The 24060-nt window shown below is 44.0% G+C and overlaps 1 protein-coding gene across 1 annotated transcript in view; it reads left to right on the forward strand.

The window, feature by feature from the left end:
* LOC107119142 (nardilysin-like) overlaps positions 1-24060 on the forward strand; it is a 61995-nt gene that overhangs the window by 19500 nt on the left and 18435 nt on the right. Inside the window, exons 12-24 of the mRNA XM_015421589.1 lie at positions 555-632; positions 1913-2033; positions 7884-7942; positions 10803-10857; positions 11785-11889; positions 13266-13389; positions 13772-13858; positions 15072-15191; positions 17349-17400; positions 20235-20385; positions 22032-22159; positions 22727-22889; positions 23055-23086. Of these exons, the coding sequence (XP_015277075.1) occupies positions 555-632; positions 1913-2033; positions 7884-7942; positions 10803-10857; positions 11785-11889; positions 13266-13389; positions 13772-13858; positions 15072-15191; positions 17349-17400; positions 20235-20385; positions 22032-22159; positions 22727-22889; positions 23055-23086 (1275 nt within the window). The remainder of the gene's footprint in view (positions 1-554; positions 633-1912; positions 2034-7883; positions 7943-10802; positions 10858-11784; positions 11890-13265; positions 13390-13771; positions 13859-15071; positions 15192-17348; positions 17401-20234; positions 20386-22031; positions 22160-22726; positions 22890-23054; positions 23087-24060) is intronic.

A 24060-nucleotide genomic window follows, 5' to 3' on the forward strand; every position in this document is an offset into this window, starting at 1 on the left:
AGATATACAGGGTCATCATCCTGTTTTATTTGACCCAGCAGGGCTGCGGTGGCTCAAGTGGTTAAAATGATGAACTGCAGACTGGAAGGTCAGTAGTTCAACAGTTTGAGACCCGGGTGCCACATGACGGAGTGAGTTCCGTCTTTGGTCCTAGCTTCCTGCCAACCTAGCCGTTCAAAAGCAAGAAATTGCAAGTAGATAGACTTCAGTGGGAACAATGAACAATGCAGTGTTCCGTGCGCCTCGGCATCTAGTCATGCTGTCCACATGACCACAGAAATGTCTTTGGATAGCACTGGCTCTTCGGCTTGGAAACAGAGATGAGCACCGCATCCCTAGAGTTGGATTCGACTGGCTTTCAAGCAAGGGAAACCTTTGCCTTTACTTGCATTTATTACCTGAATTCTGCACCGGGAACAATCTCTTATATATCTTTTTCTGTGAAGCACACATTTTGAAGAGGAAGACAGATCCTGCTTATTTGATTACTTGATATGTTACTTCTGTATCTACATGGCAGGATTTTATTTAAAAAAATATTTTGGTATTTTTAGGGTGAAGCCTCTTCATTACGTCTCTTGGCTGATAGGACACGAAGGCAAAGGCAGTATCCTTTCACTTCTCCGGAAAAAGTATGTCAAATGTCACTTGGCATTAAAAGGGTGAAAGGGGAAGCCACTAAGGAGCCTGAACTTTTGACTGATTGATTAATGTCTCATTTTATTGCAGCTCAAAGCAATTCAGAATGAAATTTAAAGCTGTCACCATAAAATATTATAAAATAATCACAGAAACTCCCTAAAGGTAAAGCCAGAGACCTGTATCCTGTTGCTCAGCGGAAGAGCATCTGCTTGGCACGCAGAAGGTCCCTGGTTCAATCCCCTGGCAGTGGGTGCTGTGAAAGACCTCTGCGTAAGACCCTGGAGAGCTGCTGCCAGTCTGAGTAGACAGTACTGACTTTGATGGACCAAGGGTCTGTTTCAATATAAGACAATTTCATGCTGGGTTCCCTTTAAGCTGAGTTAGTGTGAGCTAGCTCACAGTTTTTTAGCCTCCAGCTCACACATTTTGGTCTTAGCTCAGGAAGGATGGCTCCGGAGCAAACTCATTTATGCTGTGGCCAAATCACTCGCTCACAACTTTAATGCCAGTAGCTCACAAGGTAGGATTTTTGCTCACAAGACTCCACAGCTTAGAGGTAGCATCATGTGTTCCTGTGTGCTCATGTATTCTGCCATTCTGCTCGCCAGATAGTTAGATTTCCATTGGAATTGTCAGTTCTATCAAAGGAAGACTCCTCAGGATGGAGAAAGCCTTCAGACATTGCTGAGCAGTGGGGTAAAGTACACTCACTAACAACACAATTTGAAGTGGCAGTGTTAGGTCTTCACAGAATGGGGCTGGCATCCCTAAACATCCATAAGAGCAAAGTGCTAAATGATTCAACAACCAACTCAGTCAAAAGCTAAACATGACAAGCAGAGGTCATTTGGGGGGGAACGTGGGGGAACGCAGTTCCCCCGGGTGAGGTACGGGGGACGGGGCACATGACGAAGCCCCGCCCCCTGCTTCCAGCTGCCCCCCTTCCGGCCCTCATTCCCCTAGCTCTTTTTCTACGAAATGACCCCTGATGACAAGCATGTTTTCAGAAGACACGTGAATGCAATCAAGGGAAGTCCAGGTAAACCTACCAAAGCAATTGTCAGGTTCATTTTCTCAGCATGAACTCCCACGGTCTGAGTGGTTTCTTTGTCCTGTTGTACAAAGACAGCACAATCAAACTTGTTCAGTGGTTTATTCAAAATTGAGCAGAAGCATATGTAATCTTACCTGTATTTTGACCATATTTCTATGGTCTAGTTTTCTGTCACCTTTTTCCCTCTTTTAATTTATGTATTTCATTTTCTAATAGGTTTTTGGCTGTTGCATTATTTGGAGGAAATGGTGAGACGGGATTCGAACAGAACTCAACGTATTCCATCTTCAGCATTTCTGTCACTTTGACAGACAAAGGTTTTGAACATTTCTATGAGGTAATACTCTGACACAGAACTATAAATAAAAAACAAACATGTCTTCATAATGTGCATACAGAAAACACACAAAATACAGATTTATAACCATTTCCATAGCATTATTAGATCAAATCCAACTATACCAAGAATGAATCAGTAATAATTTCCTTTATTATAAACTGCAGGCACCACTGTTAGTCTCCTGAGATCTCTTAAGGATCAAGTCCTGAGAGGTGCTTTGGAATAAGTTTAATTATATACATCTGTTCCACTACATTAATGAACCATTCAGTTTTGGATGAAGCTCTGAGCTTTCACATCTGGCACATGTCTTTCTTGCAGCTACCAGTAAATTTAGTATTATTTCTTGTAAACCGCACTGCTATTATGGGTTGGATCCTACAAACTGTGAACAGAAAAAGTCCATGAAACAGATCTCTCTCTTCCCTCTGCTTACACCATCCCAAAAATGCTGCTCCAAAAAATAAATCATGGCCTTAGACTCACCCAGGGCCATTTTGTGGCCGCAAGATGAGAGGCTGGGCTGGGAAAAGGCTGCCTTATCTTCAGCTGGGGCAACAGGCAGGAGCCTTGCCGTGATAGCTGGGAGATATCGGGAGGGGGTGGCTGGCAGCCTCCTAGCCATGCCAGACAATTGCTGGCAGCCTGGAGTGTTGGGGGGGCAGCGGCTGGAGTGGACCTGGAAGGTGCAGGCTTCCTTCTGGTCCACTCCTTCCCTTGTTAAAGGCACGCTGCCTGGATCCGGCTGCTCCGAAATAAAGGGTGATACGTAGTGATTGCTTGCTCATTGTGTAGAAGAGATTGCACAAGAGGGCAAGATGAGTGATTTCTCCCAGTTTTTCCCCAAGCTACGCCTCCATGCTGTGCTCCAATCTGTTCGCTTAGGGTCTACCTGCTCCTATAAGCTGCTTTTGGGGGGATGCAGGAGGTTGCAAGGGAAGGGAAAAGAGGAAGAGTTTCTCTCTATTGACTCCTTCTGTGCATGCTTTGTAACATCCAGCCCGATATAGCTGACCAAAGTTAAAAGATGTGTGTCTGTGTCGGAAAGCCGACAGGAGATGAAAAGTCTCTGGTTCGGGTTGGCTCATCTCAGAGAGATGAGGGGGTACCTGTTGCTTTTCTACAGGGAGGTGGATTGAAATTGTCCACTGAGACCATGGCTAGTGACATGGACTGCCTGACAAGGTCTCGAGATTGCAAGAGGAAGGTGGCAGGCTTAACCAGTATGGGAAATTACAGCTGTTTCTATACAAATGCTCGAAGTGTCCGAGGTAAAATCGGGGAGTTGGAGTGCTTGGTGTCAGAGGGAAAAATAGACATTGTGGGTATTTCAGAAACTTGGTGGGATGAGGAAAATCAGTGGGATACGGTGATTCCCGGTTATATATTATATCAGAAGGATAGGGGGGGAAGGGTTGGAGGTGGGGTGGCTCTGTATGTCAGAGAGGGTATAAAGTCCAGAAAGATCGAGAGGCTAAGAGAATTGGATTCGCTTCTTGAAGTTCTGTGGGTTGAAATAGGGGGGCCAAAAGGAAACTTAACACTGGGAGTTTGTTATCGCCCACCGGATCAAAAGATAGAGGAGGATTATAAAATGATGAATGAATTAAAGATAGCAGCTAGACAAAAACACTGTGTCGTAATAGGTGATTTTAACTACCCACACATTGATTGGGTCAATATGTGTTCTAGTCGAGAGAAAGAGATTGAGTTTCTAGACACTCTAAATGACTGTGCTATGGAGCAGATGGTCATGGAACCTACCAGGGGAGAGGCGATCCTTGATTTGGTCCTAAGTAACACTCAAGACCTGGTGAGAGATGTAAAAGTGATTGCACCGCTTGGGAACAGTGATCATAATGTTGTTGAGTTCAACATTTGTACAAATAGGGAATTGGCCAAAAAGACTCACACAACCACTTTTAACTTTAAAAGGGGTAATTTTTCTGATATGAGGGGACATGTGGGGAGGAAACTGAAGGGAAAAGTAGAAAGGGTCAAAACCATTGGGGAAGCTTGGAAACTGTTTAAAACTACAATTCTAGAAGCTCAAATAAAATATATTCCGCAGGTTAGGAAAGGCACAAACAGGTATAAGAAAAAGCCTACATGGTTAACAAACAAAGTAATGGAAGCTGTAAAAGGTAAAAAGGATTCCTTTAAGCGGTGGAAAGCTAGTCACAGTGAGGCTGATAAAACAGAACACAGGCTATGGCAAATAAAATGCAAGTCTGTGGTCAGGCATGCAAAAAGGGAATATGAGGAGCATATAGCAAAAAATGTAAAGACCAACAATAAAACTTTCTTCAAATACATTAGAAACAGGAAACCAGCCAGGGAGGCAGTGGGGCCCTTGGATGACCAAGGGGTAAAAGGAGTACTGAAGGATGATAGGGAAATGGCTGAGAAGCTAAATGCATTTTTTGCCTCCGTCTTCACTGTGGAAGATGAGAGGTGCTTGCCCACTCCAGAGCCGCTGAGTTCGGGAGGGGTGTTGAAAGACCTGAGTCAGATTGAGGTGACGAGAGAGGAGGTCCTAAAACTGATAAACAACTTAAAAACTGATAAATCACCAGGCCCAGATGGCATACATCCAAGAGTTCTGAAAGAACTCAATTGTGAACTTGTGGATCTCCTGACAAAAATATGTAATCTCTCCTTAAAATCAGCCTCCATTCCTGAGGACTGGAAGGTAGCTAATGTCACTCCCATCTTTAAAAAGGGTTCCAGAGGAGATCCGGGAAATTACAGGCCAGTCAGTCTGACGTCGATACCGGGTAAATTGGTGGAAACCATTATTAAGGAAAGAATTAGTAGGCACATAGATGAACAAAACCTATTGAGGCAGACTCAACATGGGTTCTGTAAGGGAAGATCTTGTCTCACTAACCTGTTAATGTTCTTTGAGGGGGTGAACAAACATGTGGACAAGGGGGATCCAATAGATATTGTTTACCTTGACTTCCAGAAAGCTTTTGATAAAGTTCCTCATCAAAGGCTCCTAAGCAAGCTCAAAAATCATGGGATAAAAGGACAAGTCCTTTTATGGATCAAAAACTGGCTAATTAATAGAAAACAGAGAGTGAGTATAAATGGGCAGTTCTCCCAGTGGAGGGGTGTAAGCAGTGGGGTACCACAGGGATCAGTACTTGGTCCACTGCTTTTTAACTTGTTCATTAATGATTTGGAGTTGGGAGTAAGCAGTGAAGTGGCTAAATTTGCGGATGATACGAAGTTGTTCAGGGTGGTGAAAACCAGTGAGGATTGTGAGGCACTCCAAAGGGATCTGTCAAAGTTGGGCGAGTGGGCGTCAACATGGCAAATGGGGTTCAATGTGGCCAAGTGCAAGGTGATGCACATTGGAGCCAAAAATCCTAACTATAAATACACGTTGATGGGGTCTGAACTGGCAGAGACAGATCAAGAGAGAGATCTTGGAGTTGTAGTAGATAACTCACTGAAAATGTCGAGACAGTGTGTGACTGCAATAAAGAAGGCCAATGCTATGCTGGGGATTATTAGGAAGGGTATTGTAAACAGATCAGCCAATATCATAATGCCGCTATATAAATCAATGGTGCGACCTCATCTGGAATACTGTGTGCAATTCTGGTCACCACACCTTAAAAAGGATATTATAGCTTTGGAAAAAGTGCAGAAAAGAGCAACTCGAATGATAAAAGGGTTGGAACACTTTCCCTATGAGGAACGGTTAAGGCGCTTAGGGCTCTTTAGCTTGGAGAAACGACGACTGAGGGGTGACATGATTGAGGTTTATAAGATTATGCATGGGAAAGAGCAGGTAGAGAAAGAGGTACTTTTCTCCCTTTCTCACAATACAAGAACCCGTGGGCACTCCATGAAATTGCTGAGCGGTCGGGTTAGAACGGATAAAAGGAAGTACTTCTTCACCCAAAGAGTGATTAACACTTGGAATTCACTGCCACAGGAAGTGGTGGCAGCTACAAGCATGGACGGCTTCAAAAGGGAATTAGATAAGCATATGGAGCAGAGGTCCATCAGTGGCTATTAGCCACAAGGTATAGATAGGGACTCTGGGGCAAGTGATGCTCTGTCATCTTGGTGCTTGGGGGGGGGGTCAACAGTGGGAGGGCTTCAAATGTCCTGGCCCCACTGGTGGACCTCCTGATGGCACTGGTATTTCTGGCCACTGTGGGATACAGAGTGTTGGACTGGATGGGCCTTTGGCCTGATCCAACATTGGCATCTCTTATGTTCTTATGGATCACAAGGCACCACCTCAGTCTGGAGCTCTGGCACATGTCTACCACATTCTAATGAAGCCTGCTTTGCGTAGATATAGGGTTAGATCCAACCAGCTTTTCCACTGTTACAAAAGGAGGAGAAGAAGAAGAGGAAGAAGAGAAGAGATTGGATTTATACCCCGCCCTTCACTTGGAGTCTCAGAGCGGCTTACAAACTCCTTTCCCTTCCCCTCCCCACAACAGACACCCTGTGAGGTGGGTGGGGCTGAGAGAACTCTGACACAAACTGCTCTTTTTCAAGGACAGCTGTGCCGGAGCTTGTGACTGACCCAAGGTCACATCAGCAGGTGCAAGTGGAGGAGTGGGGAATCAAACCCGGTTCTCCCAGATTAGAGTCCGCACACTTAAGTACTACACCAAACTGGAGGGAGGTTCCAGCTGACCATCAGAATAGCTATGCTGAGGACCATGGGACAAAAGCCAAGTGGATTGGGGGCTGTCGGTAGGATTTGAGATTAGGTGAAAAGGCCAGCTGGATCCAACCCATAGTTTTGATACTTTCCATATGTGGTCAAGGACTTGATCTCGAAGTGTGCCTGTGTGTGGGTGGTCCACTTCAGTCCAAATTCACACTGTGGAGGCCTGAGCATAAGGAAGAAACCTTCTATTGCCTTTCATTCCTATTCTAAAGGAGATGCTGATGTGGGTTTTTGCACCCAGTTTAAGAGAATACACCCAATGTGAGCAGTGACCCATGCAAACAGCAACAAAGGGATCATTAGCAAAGCACTGGTGCTCCTTATGCAATTTTTTGAAATATGTACTGAGAAACTGTGAAATCAGAAATAAGTTTGTTAAGATGAATAGCTAGCAAAATCTCAGGCAGTTGCAATAATATCAATCAAGCATACACTTAATTCCATATTAACAGTACAATATGTACGGTAAGAAATAATGTTCCCAGATAGCCACACACGTGTGTGTGAATGGCAAAGAGGGCTGGTCTTGGCCTTAAGATGGAAGGGGAAAGACAAAAATGGAGGCCTGATTGTGAAAGGGTGTAGTGGTTAGAATGTCAGACTACGATCCAAGAGCTCCCCCCCCCAGGTTTGATTCCCCAGTGTGGTGTAGTGGTTAGGAGCGTGAACTCTAACCTGGGAGAACCAGGTTTGATTCCCCACTCCTCCACATGCAGCTGTTGGTGTGACCTTGGTTCAGTCATAAGTTCTCTCCGAGCTGTTCTCTCATGAGCAGTTCTCTCAGAGTTATCTCAGCCCCACCTCATAGGGTGCCTGTTGTGGAGAGGGGAAGGGAAAGGGATTGTAAGCCGCTCTGCAACTCCTTCGGGTAGTGAAGCACAGGGTATAAATCCAGTCTCCTTTTTCCCCATTCTGCCATGGAAGCTTGCTGGGTTATATTCTCTCAGGCTAACCTACCTGACACAGTGGTGGTTGTGAGGCTATAATGTAGGGCAGGGAGAGAAGCTGCTTCAGGTCCTCGTTGGGGAGGAAAGTAAATAATTAATCGATGCATTCTTCAACAAGTTGCATTTTTAGAAGCTCTTTTTCCTCAGTTGTCAAGGGTCAAAAGGAGTAAATGGGTTTATTTCTTCTGTCATCAGGTTACTCATCTTATTTTCCAATATCTGAAGATGCTTCAAAAACATGGGCCTGACAGAAGGTGATTAAAAAAAAACAAAACCTGAAACTTTCAAACTGGATGGTAAAAATTCACTGGCATTTTCCTCTTTCAAGACTCATGAATTTTTGATTCCTCTGTAATGTATTGAGCTGATGACACCCAGCTTTATCAGCTGCTGGGTGGGTGGCCGGATGCCACCCCCAGGAAATCTGGCCGAGGGATTAGAGGCTGTGGTTGAATGGTTGAAACAGAGTCGGCTGAAACGGAATCCTTCTAAGATGGAGGTTCTTTGGCTGGGCTGGGGAGATTCTGGTTTGGGATGCCAGCTCCCGAGTCCCGGCTCTTGACAGCGTGCCCTTGAGACCAGCACCAATCACCAAGAGCCTGAGTGTGATCCCGGATGCCTCTTTAAAATGGAGACCTAGGTCACTGCTATTGCCACACTGGCATTTTCCCAACTGTGCCAGGTCAGGCAACTGGCCCCCTACCTGTCTCTCCGCGATCTAGTTACAGTAATCCATGCAATGGTCCCCTGCAGACTGGGTTACTGTAACTCGCTCTACGTGGGCCCATCCATGAGGCTGACCCAGAAACTCCAACTGGTACCAAATGTGGCTGTGCAGGTCCTCACAGGGACTCCGTGTACAGCACATATCCATCCTGTGCTGCGCAAGCTGCACTGGCTTCCAGTGGAGTACCAGATCAGGTTCAAGGTTCTGGTGCTGACCTTTAAGGCCCTTAACGTTCTGGGACCAAATATCTTCGGGACTGCCTCACCTGGTATACCCCCAGGAGAGCATTGCATTCATTAGATCAAAATCTGCTGGTGGTCCCTGGCTTGAGGAATATCTGGCTGTCCTCAACCAGAGCCAGGGCATTTTCCAGCCTGGCTCCAACCTGGTGGAACTCTCTGCTGAATAATATCCATGCTCTGCAGGACCTGTTATAGTTCCGCAGGGCCTGCAAGGCAGAGATGTTCCGCCAGGCATTTGGCTGAGGATAGCAATGGCCCCATCTGGCTCCCACCCCCTGCCTCCCCGTGAGGCCAGTGGCACTACTAGGAAATTTTAACGCCATCTTAGGATACTACTGTGTTTTTTATTTCTTTTAATTTGTTTTAAAGATGTTGTATTGGTTATCCTGTTGCATACCGCCCAGAGCCTGGTTTTTCTTGGGGAGGGTGGTTTAAAATCGAGATGATGATGGTGGTGGTGGTGGTGGTGATTATTCTGGAGAGGGGTGGGATAAAAATAAATAAATAAAAGTAAGAAGTAAGAAATGTATATATCTTTCCCTCATTTCTTTTAAGCCATTTTTTGAAGATACTGGCCCACAAGGATATCACTATTGTCAAGGATGAGGTGCTAATTGCCCTTAGGACCAGTCTAAACATGCATGCTTACCTTTTGATAGTTTTGATAGGGTAGTTTTGATGGTAGCATGAAATGATATTCTGCACAGGTGAACAAGCTGTTGCAGATCAAACACTGTAGACAGAACTTTGATATCAGCTGAGAGGCAATCCTTCTGGCCAATGTTCCCTCTAAGCTGTGGAGTCCTGTGAGCAAAAATTCTACTTGGTGAGCTACTGGTATTAAAGTTGTGAGCAAGCCATTTGGCTACTGCATCAATTAGTTTGCTCTGGAGCCATCCTTCCTGAGCTAAGACAAAAATGTGTGAGCTGGAGGCTAAAAAACTGTGAGCTAGCTCACACTAACTCAGCTTAGAAGGAACACTGCTTCTGACTAGGCTCTGTTTGCATTGCTGGCTGTAAGCTGACTAACCACTGCTTGCTGTTCTTTTCATTTGCACAGTCACAGGTTTGCTTCCATGCTTTCACTTACTTTAATCCTAGATTCTCTAGACAGAGCAAAGTTGTCTGCGTACACACTCTCTAGAGGCATTGCCTCACTTTTGTGGAGTTTTTTTTATTGTATCTAATCATTCCTCTCGGCAAATTTTGAATACTTCCCTCAGCCCTTGGAGCCTCCAACCTGTAGCTCTTCTGCTGGTAAAAGATACACTTAAAGTGGAAGGTGGCTTCTTCCTGGAGGAGAGATTCAGAATTTTCTGAGTGGGGTGGTTTGATACAGGATAAGAGTCAGTCATGTTGTGAGTCATAGCTGCCCAAGATCAGCAGGTTAATTAGCACTGGGTATTGTCCCTGCTGATAAAAAGTAGAGACATCACCCTGCCAACAAAAGTCCGCATGGTCCAAGCAATGGTATTCCCAGTAGTCATGTATGGCTGCGAGAGTTGGACTATAAGGAAGGCCGAGCGCCGAAGAATAGATTCTTTTGAACTATGGTGCTGGAGAAGACTCTTGAGAGTCCCTTGGACTGCAAGAAGATCAAATCAGTCAATCCTAAAAGAAATCAACCCTGGAAGGCCAGATAATGAAACTGAAGCTCAAATACTTTGGCCACCAAATGAGAAGGGAGCACTCCCTGGAGAAGACCCTGATGCTGGGAAAGATTGAAGGTCAAAGAAGACGGGGATGGCAAAGGATGAGATGGTTAGACAGTTTCATAGATGCAATGAACATTAAATTGAGCAAACTTCAGAGGACAGCGGAAGACAGGAAGGCCTGGCGTGATCTGTTCCATGGGGTCGCGAAGAGTCGGACTCGACTGTGTGACTGAACAACAACAACAAAATTGTCCCTGCTCACCAACAGACGGACAGATTATTGGGTTAAACTAGGACACAACATTATTAAATAAGTAGGCATAAGATTGCAACTTAAAACAATTTCCCATTCCTTGTCTGTTCCAAAATGTGATTAGATAACAGCAAGAAAAGTAGCTGTTGTTAATTCATGCTACCTTCTCAATTTGATTGTTTTCTTGAGAAGCAAGGCTTAGAAATAGAAGCATTATCATTTTCTTTTCCCTCACAGAATATGGGATGAGATCCAAAAGATTGAAGGCAATGAATTTTGCTTCCAGGAACAGGTATCGTCTTCACTCCAACCACGTTTTCTCATGTCCCCAGATGTAAATACTGAAGTTTTCATTGTCTGGCTTGGTTGATATTTGTACTTATTAATTTACTTGGAACACTGAAACACCAACTTCTGGCAATATCCCCCCCCCAAGGGGGAAGGGGATGCTATACAAATCTTAAAGCAAGAGAGTTTCAATTTTTTTAAAAAATGAGCCCCTGCTACTCCTTAATCTTTGCCACACAGGCAGAGAATCTTGGGGACCAGGTTGGCCAAAGTCCTTATCCAAGTTCTCAGGTGGTTCAGCTTCCCTATATGGTCTTTCTAGAGGATGCTACCAATCACCTGGTTTATTTATTCATTCCGTTTGTACCGTGCCTTTCCATTTAAAAATAAATACTCAAGGTGGCTTCCAATATTAAAATCCATACAAAACTAGTTAAGAATATATAGCAGCTGTTAAAAATTTACAAGCACTGAAAACAGGTTTAATTGGAAAAGGCCTTCCAGAAGAAAATATTTTCAGCTGATGCTGGGAAGTCTCTAAAGAAAGAATAATCAAAGAATGATTCTTTGCTTTGTCAGAAAACTGCCATTTTACCCCCAAAGCTCTCCCCAACTGTCCATCAATCTGTGGGGGGTGGATCTGGGTGGCATGGCAAGTTGCCATGGAAGGGGAGAGGTTGGCAAGTTCCTCTTTGCAAGCACAGCTGCACTTATTTGTTTTATTTACTTCGTTTATTCCACGTTTTCTTCCCAATGGCGACCCAACGTGGCCAGCTTCCTCCCCTTCTCCATTTTTTGTAGCAGGGGATCCAAAGTGGTAACTAAATGACCCAAGCCCACCACGTGTGTAATACTTCAAGGTCAATTCACAAAGCTATGCCAGTCCTTCCACTTTTTGATGATGTTTACACTGTGTTTTGCTCATCTTCAGACTGACCCAATTGATTATGTAGAAAATATTTGTGAAAATATGCATCTGTTTCGGAAGGAGGACTTTTTGACAGGAGATCAGCTGCTGACTGAATACAATCCAGAAGTAAGTAGGCCTCATCTGTGTTAGGGAGGAAACTGGTACATACAAGAATCTCTCTAGTATTCGAACCAAAAAAAACACCCAGAAAATTCTGTCATAGGTTAACTTGTTCATGTCCAGATCTTTTCAGAACTAGAAATGGGTCTCAATGTTTGTCTCTTGTTATTTTAGGACATTTTAGGACATGCCCACAGGCTCTCAGTTTCCTGCCTTATTTCACACACAGAAATACAGTAAGGCTGTAGCTCAGTGGAAAGGCACATGGTTTGCATGGGTCTGATCCCAGATCCAGTATTTGTCATCTCCACGCAAGGAAACACACACACAAAAAGGCATAACGGGGATAGTTTAGTATTAATAATATTAAAATGCAATGAAAATAGTCCTGGAATAAACCTTTACATTCTGAAATCAAAGATCCAATCTCTGTGTAGTCTGTACTTCCGAAACTACACTTGGCAAATATGGGCTTAAAATTCAAATTGCCCCAAAGTCTGGCAGATCTCAAGCCTGTTTTTGGAAAATTTGGAGAGTGAGGGTTATGCAGAATTAAAAGTAGTTGGGAGAAGTTAGCTAGCAGAAAATGCATTAAAAAGAGCTTATGGAAACTGTATTTGAATTAGCTTCCAAATTTTAATCCTTTTAATTTGTTTTCTGTAGTCTGTAAAAAAAGTTATTATAATTAAATGCATATCACTGGTCTAGTGATTTTAATAAAATGCTGAACTGAATAAAATGTGTGCTTCTTAAATGGGAAGGGCTAGATTCAAGTCCACTAGCACCTTAGAGACCAACAAGATGTTCATGGTCTAAGCTTTCCAGACTCAAAGCTCCCTTCATCAGATACCTAATCTAGATCTTCTACAGCAGATGAACATGGCTACCCTCTGAAATTAAATTACATTATTTTTAATTCAGTCCTAAACGGAGCTGAACCTTTCTAAATCCACTGAAATCAATGCATTTAGAGCAGTATATCTCGGGTTAGGGTTGTCCTGTTAACCTCAAAGTGTGCAAATTAGGCAGGCAACTTTGGCACAGTTTCTGCGGTTGTCTATTTTATGTAGAATACCTACAGCCATATTCTATCTTATGTAGTGAGAAAACATCTGGAACACTATTAAGAATTGCCTTTAGAGGTATATGTTCTGCAAGCAAAAAAAAATGTATTATAGCAAGAAAACAATAAGGATGTTTCAAAACTGATGTCCCATCTCCAGTTGTGATTTTGATTTTTCCATGCTGATGTCCCATCTTCGGTTGTGTGATGACCTGAGAAGGGAGCAAGGCATTGTAGAGGATGGAACTAATTTTTCCTAAGCCTAGTAAATCTGGAATCGCTAAAGTTAAAAGTGAGTTACATTGTTTTACATTTCTAGGTAATTGGTGATGCTGTCAACCATCTCGTACCCCCAAAAGCCAACCTCATCCTGTTTTCTCCAACCCATGCGGGAAAGTGTCCCATGAAGGAAAAATGGTTTGGAACCCAATACTCTGTCTCAGGTAAGAATAAAAAAGCCTTAAAGTCATTCTAGATTTATGCTTGCTTCTGCAGTTAAAAAAAGGTATCTAGTGACACCGTAGTGAGGTCTGATCCTTAGTTCAATACGAAATGCTAAAGGACTGGGTCCATGTGTTGCTCAGTGGCTACTTCCCACATGTATTAGAAAAATGTCACAGTAATTCTTCTGCTTTGGAAGATTTATGAGATGGAGGTGGGAGTCATAGCTGTGCATCTCTTCCATCTAGCTAGGATTTTAGCCAGGCCTGTTTCAATATCCAACGGCAGCTCTTCAGTCACCTTTAATTTTTGGCATAGATCACCATATGCTACATAACTCATTGACTGATGGCCAGCTACGCTTATATTCTGTTTTATTTGCAGATATTGATGAATTTTGGAGCAAACTATGGGATACTGACTTCCCATTAAATCCTGATTTGCACCTGCCTGAAGAAAACAAATATATAGGTCAGTGCTACAGAAAGACCACTCGGTTCTAATGCATGTGCTCCTAGTTAAGCCATTGTGGGTACACTGATGGGATTGGAGCTGGGAGACTAATTCGGACTCCAGCTCCACCATCAGCCAGTGTGATGATTTTGGATAAATCCTGCCTGTTCCTCCTTCCTCCCGCCCCTGGTCTGATTAATGGTGACATAAAGGTTTTCATTATATAGTTCTCTAAAAATACCATAGATTAAGGGGCAAGTTTGCATATGCATCCAGTGATGGCTGCAGCATCCCAGCCCTGCCACACATGGACAAGCATCTTTGCACACACATACCCTGCTCCACCTCTCCAGTTGCCCAGCTTGGTGCCTCCAGCTGCTGCAGAGCTTCTGACAGCTGGTGCTGATAGCTAGTTCTCCTTGAACCTAATAAGGCTTCCAAGATGCTGGCCTACTTGTCAGTTTGCCATGGAGGACAGTTCTGCATGTCACAGAGACATGTAAGGGCCCCATCAGGCATGGTGGCTGTCATCACAGCATTCCCAAGGTTTTGTCAATGTGTTTGCCTCTGGGTAGGTGACAGGGCAGAGCAATATGCTTAAGTATCCAACACACTTGATTAATGGGCACCACACATTCCTGGTCTCAATATTTAGCATATGGTTCTATCTTAGGTGCATTTAGGTCATATACAGAGACTATGATCCATGTTTTCCACTGCTGACGATATGGCAGATGGATAAACTTGATAAGGCATTTGTGGTGGTGGCACCATGATTAATCCTTCTGGGGAAGTCCATTTCTTAGTCTAAACCTTTACACATTAGGTTTTTTTTTCACCTGCTCTTAACTGAGGCAAGGCTTTTTTTTCATTTCTCTGATGAAATGTCTCCTGGTGGAGGCCTTCATCGTGCTTTATTTAAATGCTGCATGGATTTCCATTTTATGTAAGCCCTTTTATGGGCCAGAGACAACAAACAAAGATATAAATATATTAAACAGGGGGAGGGGAAACTTGGTTTGGGTTGCTTTATAATAATTCTTGTATATAAGAGCAAAACACCTATTTTACAGATTTGGAGCAGTTATTTGCTACTTTGCGTGTCTTCAAAGACACAGGAATTAATCGCATCTCTTTACTTAGTAATGTAAGATGCCTTCTTGATATTCAAGGGCATGAGTGAGCATGGGTGTCAAATTTAACAATGCTTCTATCTTTGTCCTTATACCAGCCACAGATTTCTCTGTGAAGAAATCAACTGATCATAGGACTGAATATCCACACAAGATACTGGAGACACCCCAGGGTTGCCTGTGGTACAAAAAGGACAATAAGTTTATTGTCCCCAAAGGTAAAAATCAGTTGCTTGTGTATTAATATATATAAGAGGGGGCCTGTGAGACACGTGAGGCCTATGAGACCTGTTATGTCTCCAGGGCCCACCACCACCTGCAGCAACAGTGTCAGTATCTGGGAGCCGCTCTGAGCCCAGAGTAGCTCCTGGCATCCTCCACCACAGTGGCTGGCCCCAAAGGCTCTCCTGGAGTCCTCCACTGCATAGCTGGGCTCGGAGTGGCTCCCAGAGTGCTCTGCTGTGGCAGCCAGGCAGGGAATGGCTCCCAGAGTGCTTTGCCGGGGCAGTCGGGCCTTGAGCCTCTCCCGGTGTCTGCTGCAATGGCAGCCAGGCACCAAGCTGCTCCTGGAGTCTTCTGCTAGAGCGGCCAGGCCCATAGCCACTCCTGGTGTCCTCCACCATGGCAGCTGGGCCCGGAGTTGATATCTACGGTGGTGGCTGCCGCCATAAGCTCAACTGGTAAATGTGTTGTCTGTGCATGTGCAGACAATGCATTTTTAAATGGGGGGGATTTAACCCCCCAATGTACTTTTTAAACTTTTCACATTTTCCTGCAAACCTGCAGAGTACCCCAAGTTTGCAGAAAAATACGTTTAGCGTCAGTGTGGTTCTGAGCCACAGATTTAAGGATGCAGAGATGGGGCTCACACGTCACTTGTAGATATACAGACGTGTAACAAACGCTTGCATTTGAAGAAGTAGCAGAAGAGCAACTAAACAGAAGTCCCTGTTTTTAATATCAGCGTGAAAGGATAGGGAAGCCTTCGGTTTACTATTGAAGCAATCAGCACTCTGGAGAGCTCTTACTGTTCAAAATGGAGCTTCAGAAGAACTGACAGGAAGGGTGTTAGAACACCAGAGTTCCAGATGACACACAGGGAGTTCAAAACAAGTGCTTAGCAGGAAGCTTAAAGACAAGTGACTCCACCTGGACCTTGGCACTGGGAGGGGGACTGCATAAGCGCTCTGTCTTCTCAATGGGTATCTGACGAGGTTAAAATGGCCTATTATGTTGTGCCCCTTGGTAGTCAACTTTCCTGTTATCTGGAGTGGAATGGATGTCAGCACAAGCAAGGCTGCCTCCTCAGCACCCTGGGCAATGTGTATAATTTGTGCCCACATGATTAGAACTCACTAGTCAGTTAGAATCACATACCATGCTAGCAATGCCTGTCCTTTGGGGACATGCCATTGTTATGAAGTGTAACCCTGTGATCCACCATAAGCTTGACACACCCACTTACAAAGTGGCATGGAAGCCATTTCCCTGGGGTGCAATCCCAAACCAGTGTGGAGTACGTGTAAATGGCATAGTTAAATGGGAAAGGTGTGTCGCACCCACATACATGGCACCCTGCCACGTAGAAAGTTGTCAGTTGCATGAAAGGGGCTCACACAATCAGTCCTGTCTCCATGGCTTGCTTTATTCACACAAACCTCACAGAGCCAGTTTGGTGTAGTGATTAAGTGTGCAGACTCTAATCTGGGAGAACCAGGTTCGATTCCCCGTTCCTCCATTTGCACCTGCTGGATGACCTTGGGCAAGCCATAGTTCTGGCACAGCTGTTCTTGAAAAAGAGCAGTTTCTGTCAGAGCTCTCTCCCCACTTACCTCACAGGGTGTCTGTTGTGGGGAGGGGAAGGGAAAAGAGTTTGTAAGCCGCTCTGAGACTCCTTTGGGTAGTGAATGGCGGGGTATAAATCCAATCTCTTCTTCTCTTCTATAACATCCAAATAGGGTACACAGATGAATGTACTGCTTTATGTAATTTGTAAAACAGTTGAACGTACCGCACAATAGAAACATAGAACTCAAAAATGAAAATAGACATTGGCACGCAGCGGCCAGAATACCCCAATTGCTTTTGGAGAAGTTGAGGCAAGATGAAGCACTTTCATTTTTAAAATAGCTGTATTTTGATGTGGATCTTTATATTATGGTATCTTTGGTGAGTTTTGAGGAGGAATTTGAAGGAAGTATGAAAGAGGTAGAATCACCTTGGTGCTCTGATGGGAGTCACAGGCATAACAGCCAGCAAGAGCGAGTGATCAAAAATGTAAAGGAACATAAATATGTGTCATCATAGCAAGAAATCACAGGCCATCAGGAGCAAGCTATTTGTGCAGTTATGACTCTTCTGTTCTTTTCCATTAGCATTCATCTGTTTTCACCTCGTCTCTCCAGTGATACAGTTCAGTGCAACAAAGTAAGCATTGCTTTCCCCCTTTTTTACACCACTGTAAATTTCTGTACAAATTGCAGACACCATTGTCTGAATCATCAAAATATGAGGTTGATATAACATCCTGAATGATTTTGGAGAACAGAGAAAATAGTAGAAAATACCTATAAGTTTGGGGCAGGGTTGGAGGAACTAATTTGTTCAATAAAGGCCCCAATCACACAGGCCGGATATCGCAGGGGGGAGGCGTGGCTAATTGTCCTGGTGCAGTTTGATGTGTGATTACGTGATCAGATGTGCCAGCGGCACACCACGGGTTCTTCCCTCGGTGCCAGCGGGTAAATGAGGGACCGGAGGGGAATGCCGTGCGCCGGTGCTATCACACCACGGGCGTCTGGAGGCAGCCCATGGCAAACGTTTACTAGACCTTGGAGGTACTAGTTTTTTAAGGTGCATTGTTGGCGGTAAGCCACGGGTGCGCCCCACTTCCTAGATGTTGGGGTGTGATCGTGCCCGGATAATCCGCCCACCATCTGTGCCTCTCCCACGGCAACTTTGTCGTGTGACCGGGGCCAAAGTAAAGTATTGGGGCCCCAAACAGATCATGGCTAGTGCCATGGTGAAATCATTTGGGAAACTCACGCCTATAATACCAGCTACCACCTATAATACTAGCTACCAACTAGGTCCCTTTTAAGTTTCCCTGCAGTTCATAACTTGGGGGCCTTATCTTGCCTACAAATGTTTATGGGCTATAATGGCCCAGAGGACAGTTTGAAAGTACACCACAGTTCTAGCACTGAAGCTATGTAGATCTGGGCCCAATCTGTATCTAGCATTTGCTCCGCTGTTTTACCAAACCCACGCTGGAACAGAAATTCCCCTCTACATTGCATGCCACTTTCACTCTGATTGATGGCAGTGTCCAGACTGCATGCCACTTTCACTTCGTTTCATCTCTCAGTTTTATGATAGCCATCTGCATAGATTTATGGCTGCTTTATGGCTCTTCAGGGGTGACTCTGCAGTCAGTATGGCATTGGCCTGGGGTATCTGAATGTGGTTTTGAGCCATGCCTTTTTCTGTTCCAGTGTGAGTTTGGTAAAACAGCAGAGCAAATGCTAGATGCAGATTGGGCCCTGATCTTATAAAATGCCTGGATGAGAGATGCTTGGGAATGCTATATAAGCTGTTCTGGCCTTCTTGGGGGAAAAGGAGCATATCAGTGGCTGTGCAATAATGAGTCAGCATAAGATCCCCATCGCCCTTATTGTGGTCCTGCTTTTGGAGAAGCACCTGCCAGTTGTGACTATCTTAGAAGGCAAAGACTGTACACTAGAACTGAACATCAAGGAGCTTTTCATATAAAGTAACCCAACACTAATGTTTTCCCTGTGGTACAAATCGGATTCCCCTAAAAACCCTACCAATTCAAGCAACTGTACCACACTGTCTGCGATTCAAAGCTCTTTGGGCAACTGATGTACTTATTTATTTATTTATTTATTTAATTTTCTACTTCTATACCGCTCTGACCCCGAAGGGTCTCCAAGCGGTTTACACAACTGTTTATACCTAACTAGGGCCACATTATTTGTATGGGGGGTGATAACCTACCAGCACCCCGGCCAAGGGCTCAGTTGTTGTTCAGTTCCTGGCTCGGCTCGGCTGTTGTTCAGTCCCTGGCAGCTCTTCGGCGCTTCACTTCCTGGCGCCTGGAACAGGTCTTAATCTGTGGCTCCTTCCGGTAGGCTTCACCTGGTGCTCGGCAACGCGCCAGCCGCAGCCCCAGTTCAGTCCCGCAGGCTCCACCGCGCCGCGTCACCACACCACCGCGCACCACGACTCCGCCTCCGTCCAGCCTTAGGCAACCAGTGTTTGACTTGGTGGGGGGGTGCCATCAAGTCACAGCCAACAAATGGCAACCCCGGAGGGTTTTCAAGGCAAGAGACGAGCAGAGATGGTTTGCCATTGCTTGCCTTTGTGCAGCAACTGTGGACTTCCTTGGTGATCTCTCGTCCAAGTACTAACCTTGGCCAGCCCTGCTTAGATTCTGAGATCTGATGAGATTGGGCTAGCCTGTGTTTGACTTACAAACTTGTAAATGTTCCTCCTGATCCTCTCAGGAGTCCAATCAACAGTAATTCCAACTGTAGTCAGCTGCATGTTCTGAGCTGGATCCTGCTGCCAGTGTAAGAGTGGACCAGTGCAACTGTTGCACCAGTAGAAAGCTGTTTGAACCTGCCAATGTTAGTGGAATAGTTCTAGGATCCAGTCTTATATATTCATGGCTTGACTTTGTATGCAGTATTTATGCACTATGCTGGAAACAGGTTGTCTGTATTTGGGAGACTGAATACGACAGTGCAGTAATAGTTGGGTTATTCATTTCTGAAATCAAAAGTTTCTGCCCTACTGATGTCAGATCAGTAAGTTTTGTCTGTCCTTACATGATGAGAGGAAGAAGCAGCAGCAAGGATGTTAGGAATTAAAGCCCAGTGTTATGCACATTTATTAGGATATGAGGCTCACTGTGTTCAATGCTAGATAGAAAAGCAATAAAAAATATAAAAGCAAGTCCCATGTTGCAGGTTGTCACTTGGTCTGAAAAGACTGATGACTACTGCTCTAGTGAACCAAAAATACTAAAGAATAGCATAATCCTTAAACACTGGCTCTTTCTTTTTGATATTGTAGTTAGCAGGGGTGGCCATAAACAGACTTTTGCACCATTGGAACCTCTGCCTGTGCAATGAACTGGCATTATACACTTGACCGTGCCTATGTTTGTCTTCTAACTCATCGCCATTCTTTGGTTTCTATTGTTATGCCACCGGTCATTTTTTTCCCATTTCCAGTATGGTGCTTTTTGATACTTTTATAAGTGTCCTTACTCACAATCTTGCCGAACTTGCATATGAAGCAGATGTTGCTCAGCTAGAATACAAAGTTGTAGCGAAAGAACATGGCCTGGTTGTTCGAGTGAAAGGTTTCGACCACAAACTACCAGTAAGTATTTTTGGCATAATTCAATGTGTCATGTTAATACTTATACATGGCTTCAGTTTTGTTTCTAGACATCTGGTTGGTTCTATAACTCTGATTCCTATTGCATTGTTCATTGAATGTCCTATCTTATCGATTGTGTTGACTCAATTTGTTGTAATCTGCCTTGAATCCAAGTGAGAAGGGCAGACTATAAATAACACAAATAATAGTTTAAAAGGTACTTTGTTAATCCCGATTTGCTACAGAGAACACCAATGGGAGCATCATGTAGGAGAAGGAATAAGATGTAGGGTATATTCTTGTGACATTGCCAGTGTCCTTACTCTCTGGATGAACGATATCATATATAAATATATGAAACGGTTATCTTTTCATATGATCAAACCTGAATTGTTTACTCTGCAGGGGGCCCCCTCCACTAGGTGAACCTATCCAATCAACCTAGGGTACCAGAGGCAGAGGGACACCAACCAGCATTATCACTAACCTGACCACACACAGTGACAAGTGGTAGCCATGAGAAGTTCCCTCAGCCCCAGTGGGTGGCCTGCAGGAAGCTTGCTCCTTCCGTTTCTCCCTGCATTGTGGAAATGGCCCCTCTTTTCTCCTTTCCTCTCCCACCTCCCTGATGGACAAGAAGGGCATGCAGCAGTTTCCCACCTCCCTTTCCCCCTGTACTTGGGTGAGGAGGGAATGTGGCAGCCTCCTCCCTTCCCCACAACATAGCACTGGGCAAGGAAGGCATGTAGTGGCCCCTCAACTCCCCACAGTGCAGGGGGGTAAGGAAGGCATGGGGCTGCCTCTCACCTCTCCACAGCCCAGGGGGTGAGGATGGTGGCCACTTTTCTGCTTCCCAGTGCTACAGAGGGGAAGGGTGGTGGGCAGCAGGAGGGTATCATTGCTGCCCTAACCTAGGCTAGCCCTGTTACTCTGGCTGGTAGTTGCAAGTCAATGGAAGATTCTTCCAAGCCCTGTTACCTGAAGTCTTTCAATGGGATTTACCATTTCATTGGGTACATCCATGAAGTCAAGAAATGATGTGATACACCATGGCCTGCTTTGCCCACTTGCTAAGTGCCACATACCATCTCTGGATTCTGAGGCATTTATAGATACTGTCTGAATATTTCGGCTTACAATTCTACTTGTGTTTTTACATATCTGAATTTGTCAGCAAGTCATGTTAGAAATTACCAACCATTCTTAACATTTCAAGATAAGAGCAGGCTATTTCAAGAAACACCATGTGCTTGTGGTTAATAACCAACCTTCATGTCAGTCATCTATCAGTGAGTGTTAATATTTCCGAAGACATGCTTACAGGTGTCCAAACAAAGCCTTGAATTGAGCTGGTCTATTGCAGACCAACACAGCTACACTCTGAAACTATCTTTAAAGTTCACTTGCAAATGTCAGAATATTCTGGAATTACTTCCTTGCTAAACGTTATTACTAAATGTCAGTATTCACTGCATTTCTGTAGTTTACCACAGCATACATCATATGACTCCTCTGTATTTTGGGCTCTTCTATTTCAACTTGTTTCCATGAATTTGAGAGGACCCATGAGGAGAGGTGTAGTAGACCCTTACTGGGCCAAAATGATCTCATTAATATTAACATTATTTCCCTTTCCCCTCTCCCAGTTGCTCTTTCAGTTGATTTTTGACCACATAGCTGACTTCAGTTTCACACCAGCAACTTTCGAGATGATAACTGACCAACTGAAAAAGACATATTTTAACTTTCTCATCAAAGCAGATACACTGGCAAAGTGAGTGTCTTTGGGGTGATAATGAGAAAAGTCATATAATGTTGAGTATACAGTGATATACATCTGTTTCTCTACAGAATATAGGTAGCCCTACTGGATCATATCAAGAGGCTATCTAGTCCAGCATCCTTTCCCCAATAATTGCTAACCTGATACCCCTGGGAAGACCACAAATAGGGCATGAAGGCAATAGCTATCTCCTACTGCTTTGGGGCGGATCCCAAGCTGCTCTTCTGTTGGCATAATAACACTTACAGCAATGGACCAACTTTTCTGACCATGGTGGGGACAATTTTGCCAATTCCCCCCACTACATACCCCACCTTTGCCCTCAGTTCTGTTTGAGAGATTCCTTAGTATCCATAATCAGGTTGCCATGGTGCATAGTGGGAGAGGGGAGTGGGAAAGTTCTATCCCATGTGTTGTGTTCTGTCAGCTCTGCTTTGGATCAAACCCACTATCTTCCTAATACTTTTGTTCTTCAATACAATGATAGTACTTAAAGCTCAGAATGACATTTTATGAATAATTGTGCCTTACTGATGAAACTTTCACCTGGGTTTGCAGAGACCTTCGGCTTTCAATACTGGAGCATGGCAGGTGGTCCTTGATAGAAAAATACGAGGTTTTAAATAATGGCCTTTCCACAGAAGCTCTGTTAGCATTTGTGAATGCTTTCAAATCTCGCTTGTGGGTTGAGGGACTTGTCCAAGGAAACTTCACAGGCAATGTAAGTATAGAATTCGGATTGTGCTTTCACTGGAGGCAAACACTTAGCAGTTGTGCACATCATTTTATTTGCCCTTGTTGACCCCTTTCCATCATTTTATGTTCATAAATGGAAGGAAGTCCCTTTCACTTGAATGAAACCCACTCTTTACCATTTATATCCTAGGAATCAAAGGAGTTTCTGAAATACATTGTTGAGTGAGTACCTTGGGATGACTCTTTCACTTTTAGGTAATGCAGGACTGTCCTGAGGGGAGAAAAATATAATGGTCTGTATGTTGAATCTTTTTGAAAAGTCCATTCCTTTTTAAATTTTAATAAATGGCACATGAAATAACTTGAAATGTGGAAGTTTTAAAAAACCGCATTCCAATATTCCTTTCTAAATTTTATGAGCCTGTGAGCTAAATGGAGCCTTCATTTTCAAAGGCAATGTACATCACAAGTATTATGAAGCATTTGAAAAAAATTAAATCATCTTCAGAATTGCACAGTAAATAGTTGTCTGCTTTCGGACATAATCTAGGCAAATATAAGAAATTAAGTCACATTTCCTTTAATGAGTGAGAAGTAATCCCATGTTTACAAGTTAAGTATAGGATTAATTTCCAATAGGACTCCAAAGAGCATAACTTTGGTTGTGACACGTCATTATTATTTTTCAAAATAAATATAAGGACCATGAGCCAGCAAAAATTAGGCACTTTTATATTCCAGTATTTTTAATATGAAGATGACTCTCTCATTTAAATCAACAGTATTTAAAAGTGCTTAATTTGGTCTAGATCATGTTCATACTACTGTTCTTCTTCAGCAGTGAATATTCTTATGTGTGAAACTGTTCACTTCAAAAATCTGATCACAATCCTGTCTCCCAAAGACGCAACAGTAGCCGTGAGGAGTTGTCATATATCTCAATGTAGTCCTCTTTCCTTCGTCTCATCTCCCTTGGTCACCATGTGTACTTATAAGCCGTTCAACTGGCCATAATAGATGGTGGGAGCCTGGTGTCATCTTCCATCTTCCTGTAGAGCCCTCACCTCCATTGTGCAAGTTATGTATGCTTGGAGCTCAGCTCATGGTAATTTTTATCCAAATGAGAGGAAGGGCTGGATGAAGATATAGAAAGCATGCACATACCTTTCAGTTCCAGTATAACAGCTGGGTGTGCC

The sequence above is a fragment of the Gekko japonicus genome, unplaced genomic scaffold (genome assembly GCF_001447785.1).
Source record: "Gekko japonicus isolate JY-2015 unplaced genomic scaffold, Gekko_japonicus_V1.1 scaffold1589, whole genome shotgun sequence".
NCBI lineage: Eukaryota > Metazoa > Chordata > Lepidosauria > Squamata > Gekkonidae > Gekko > Gekko japonicus.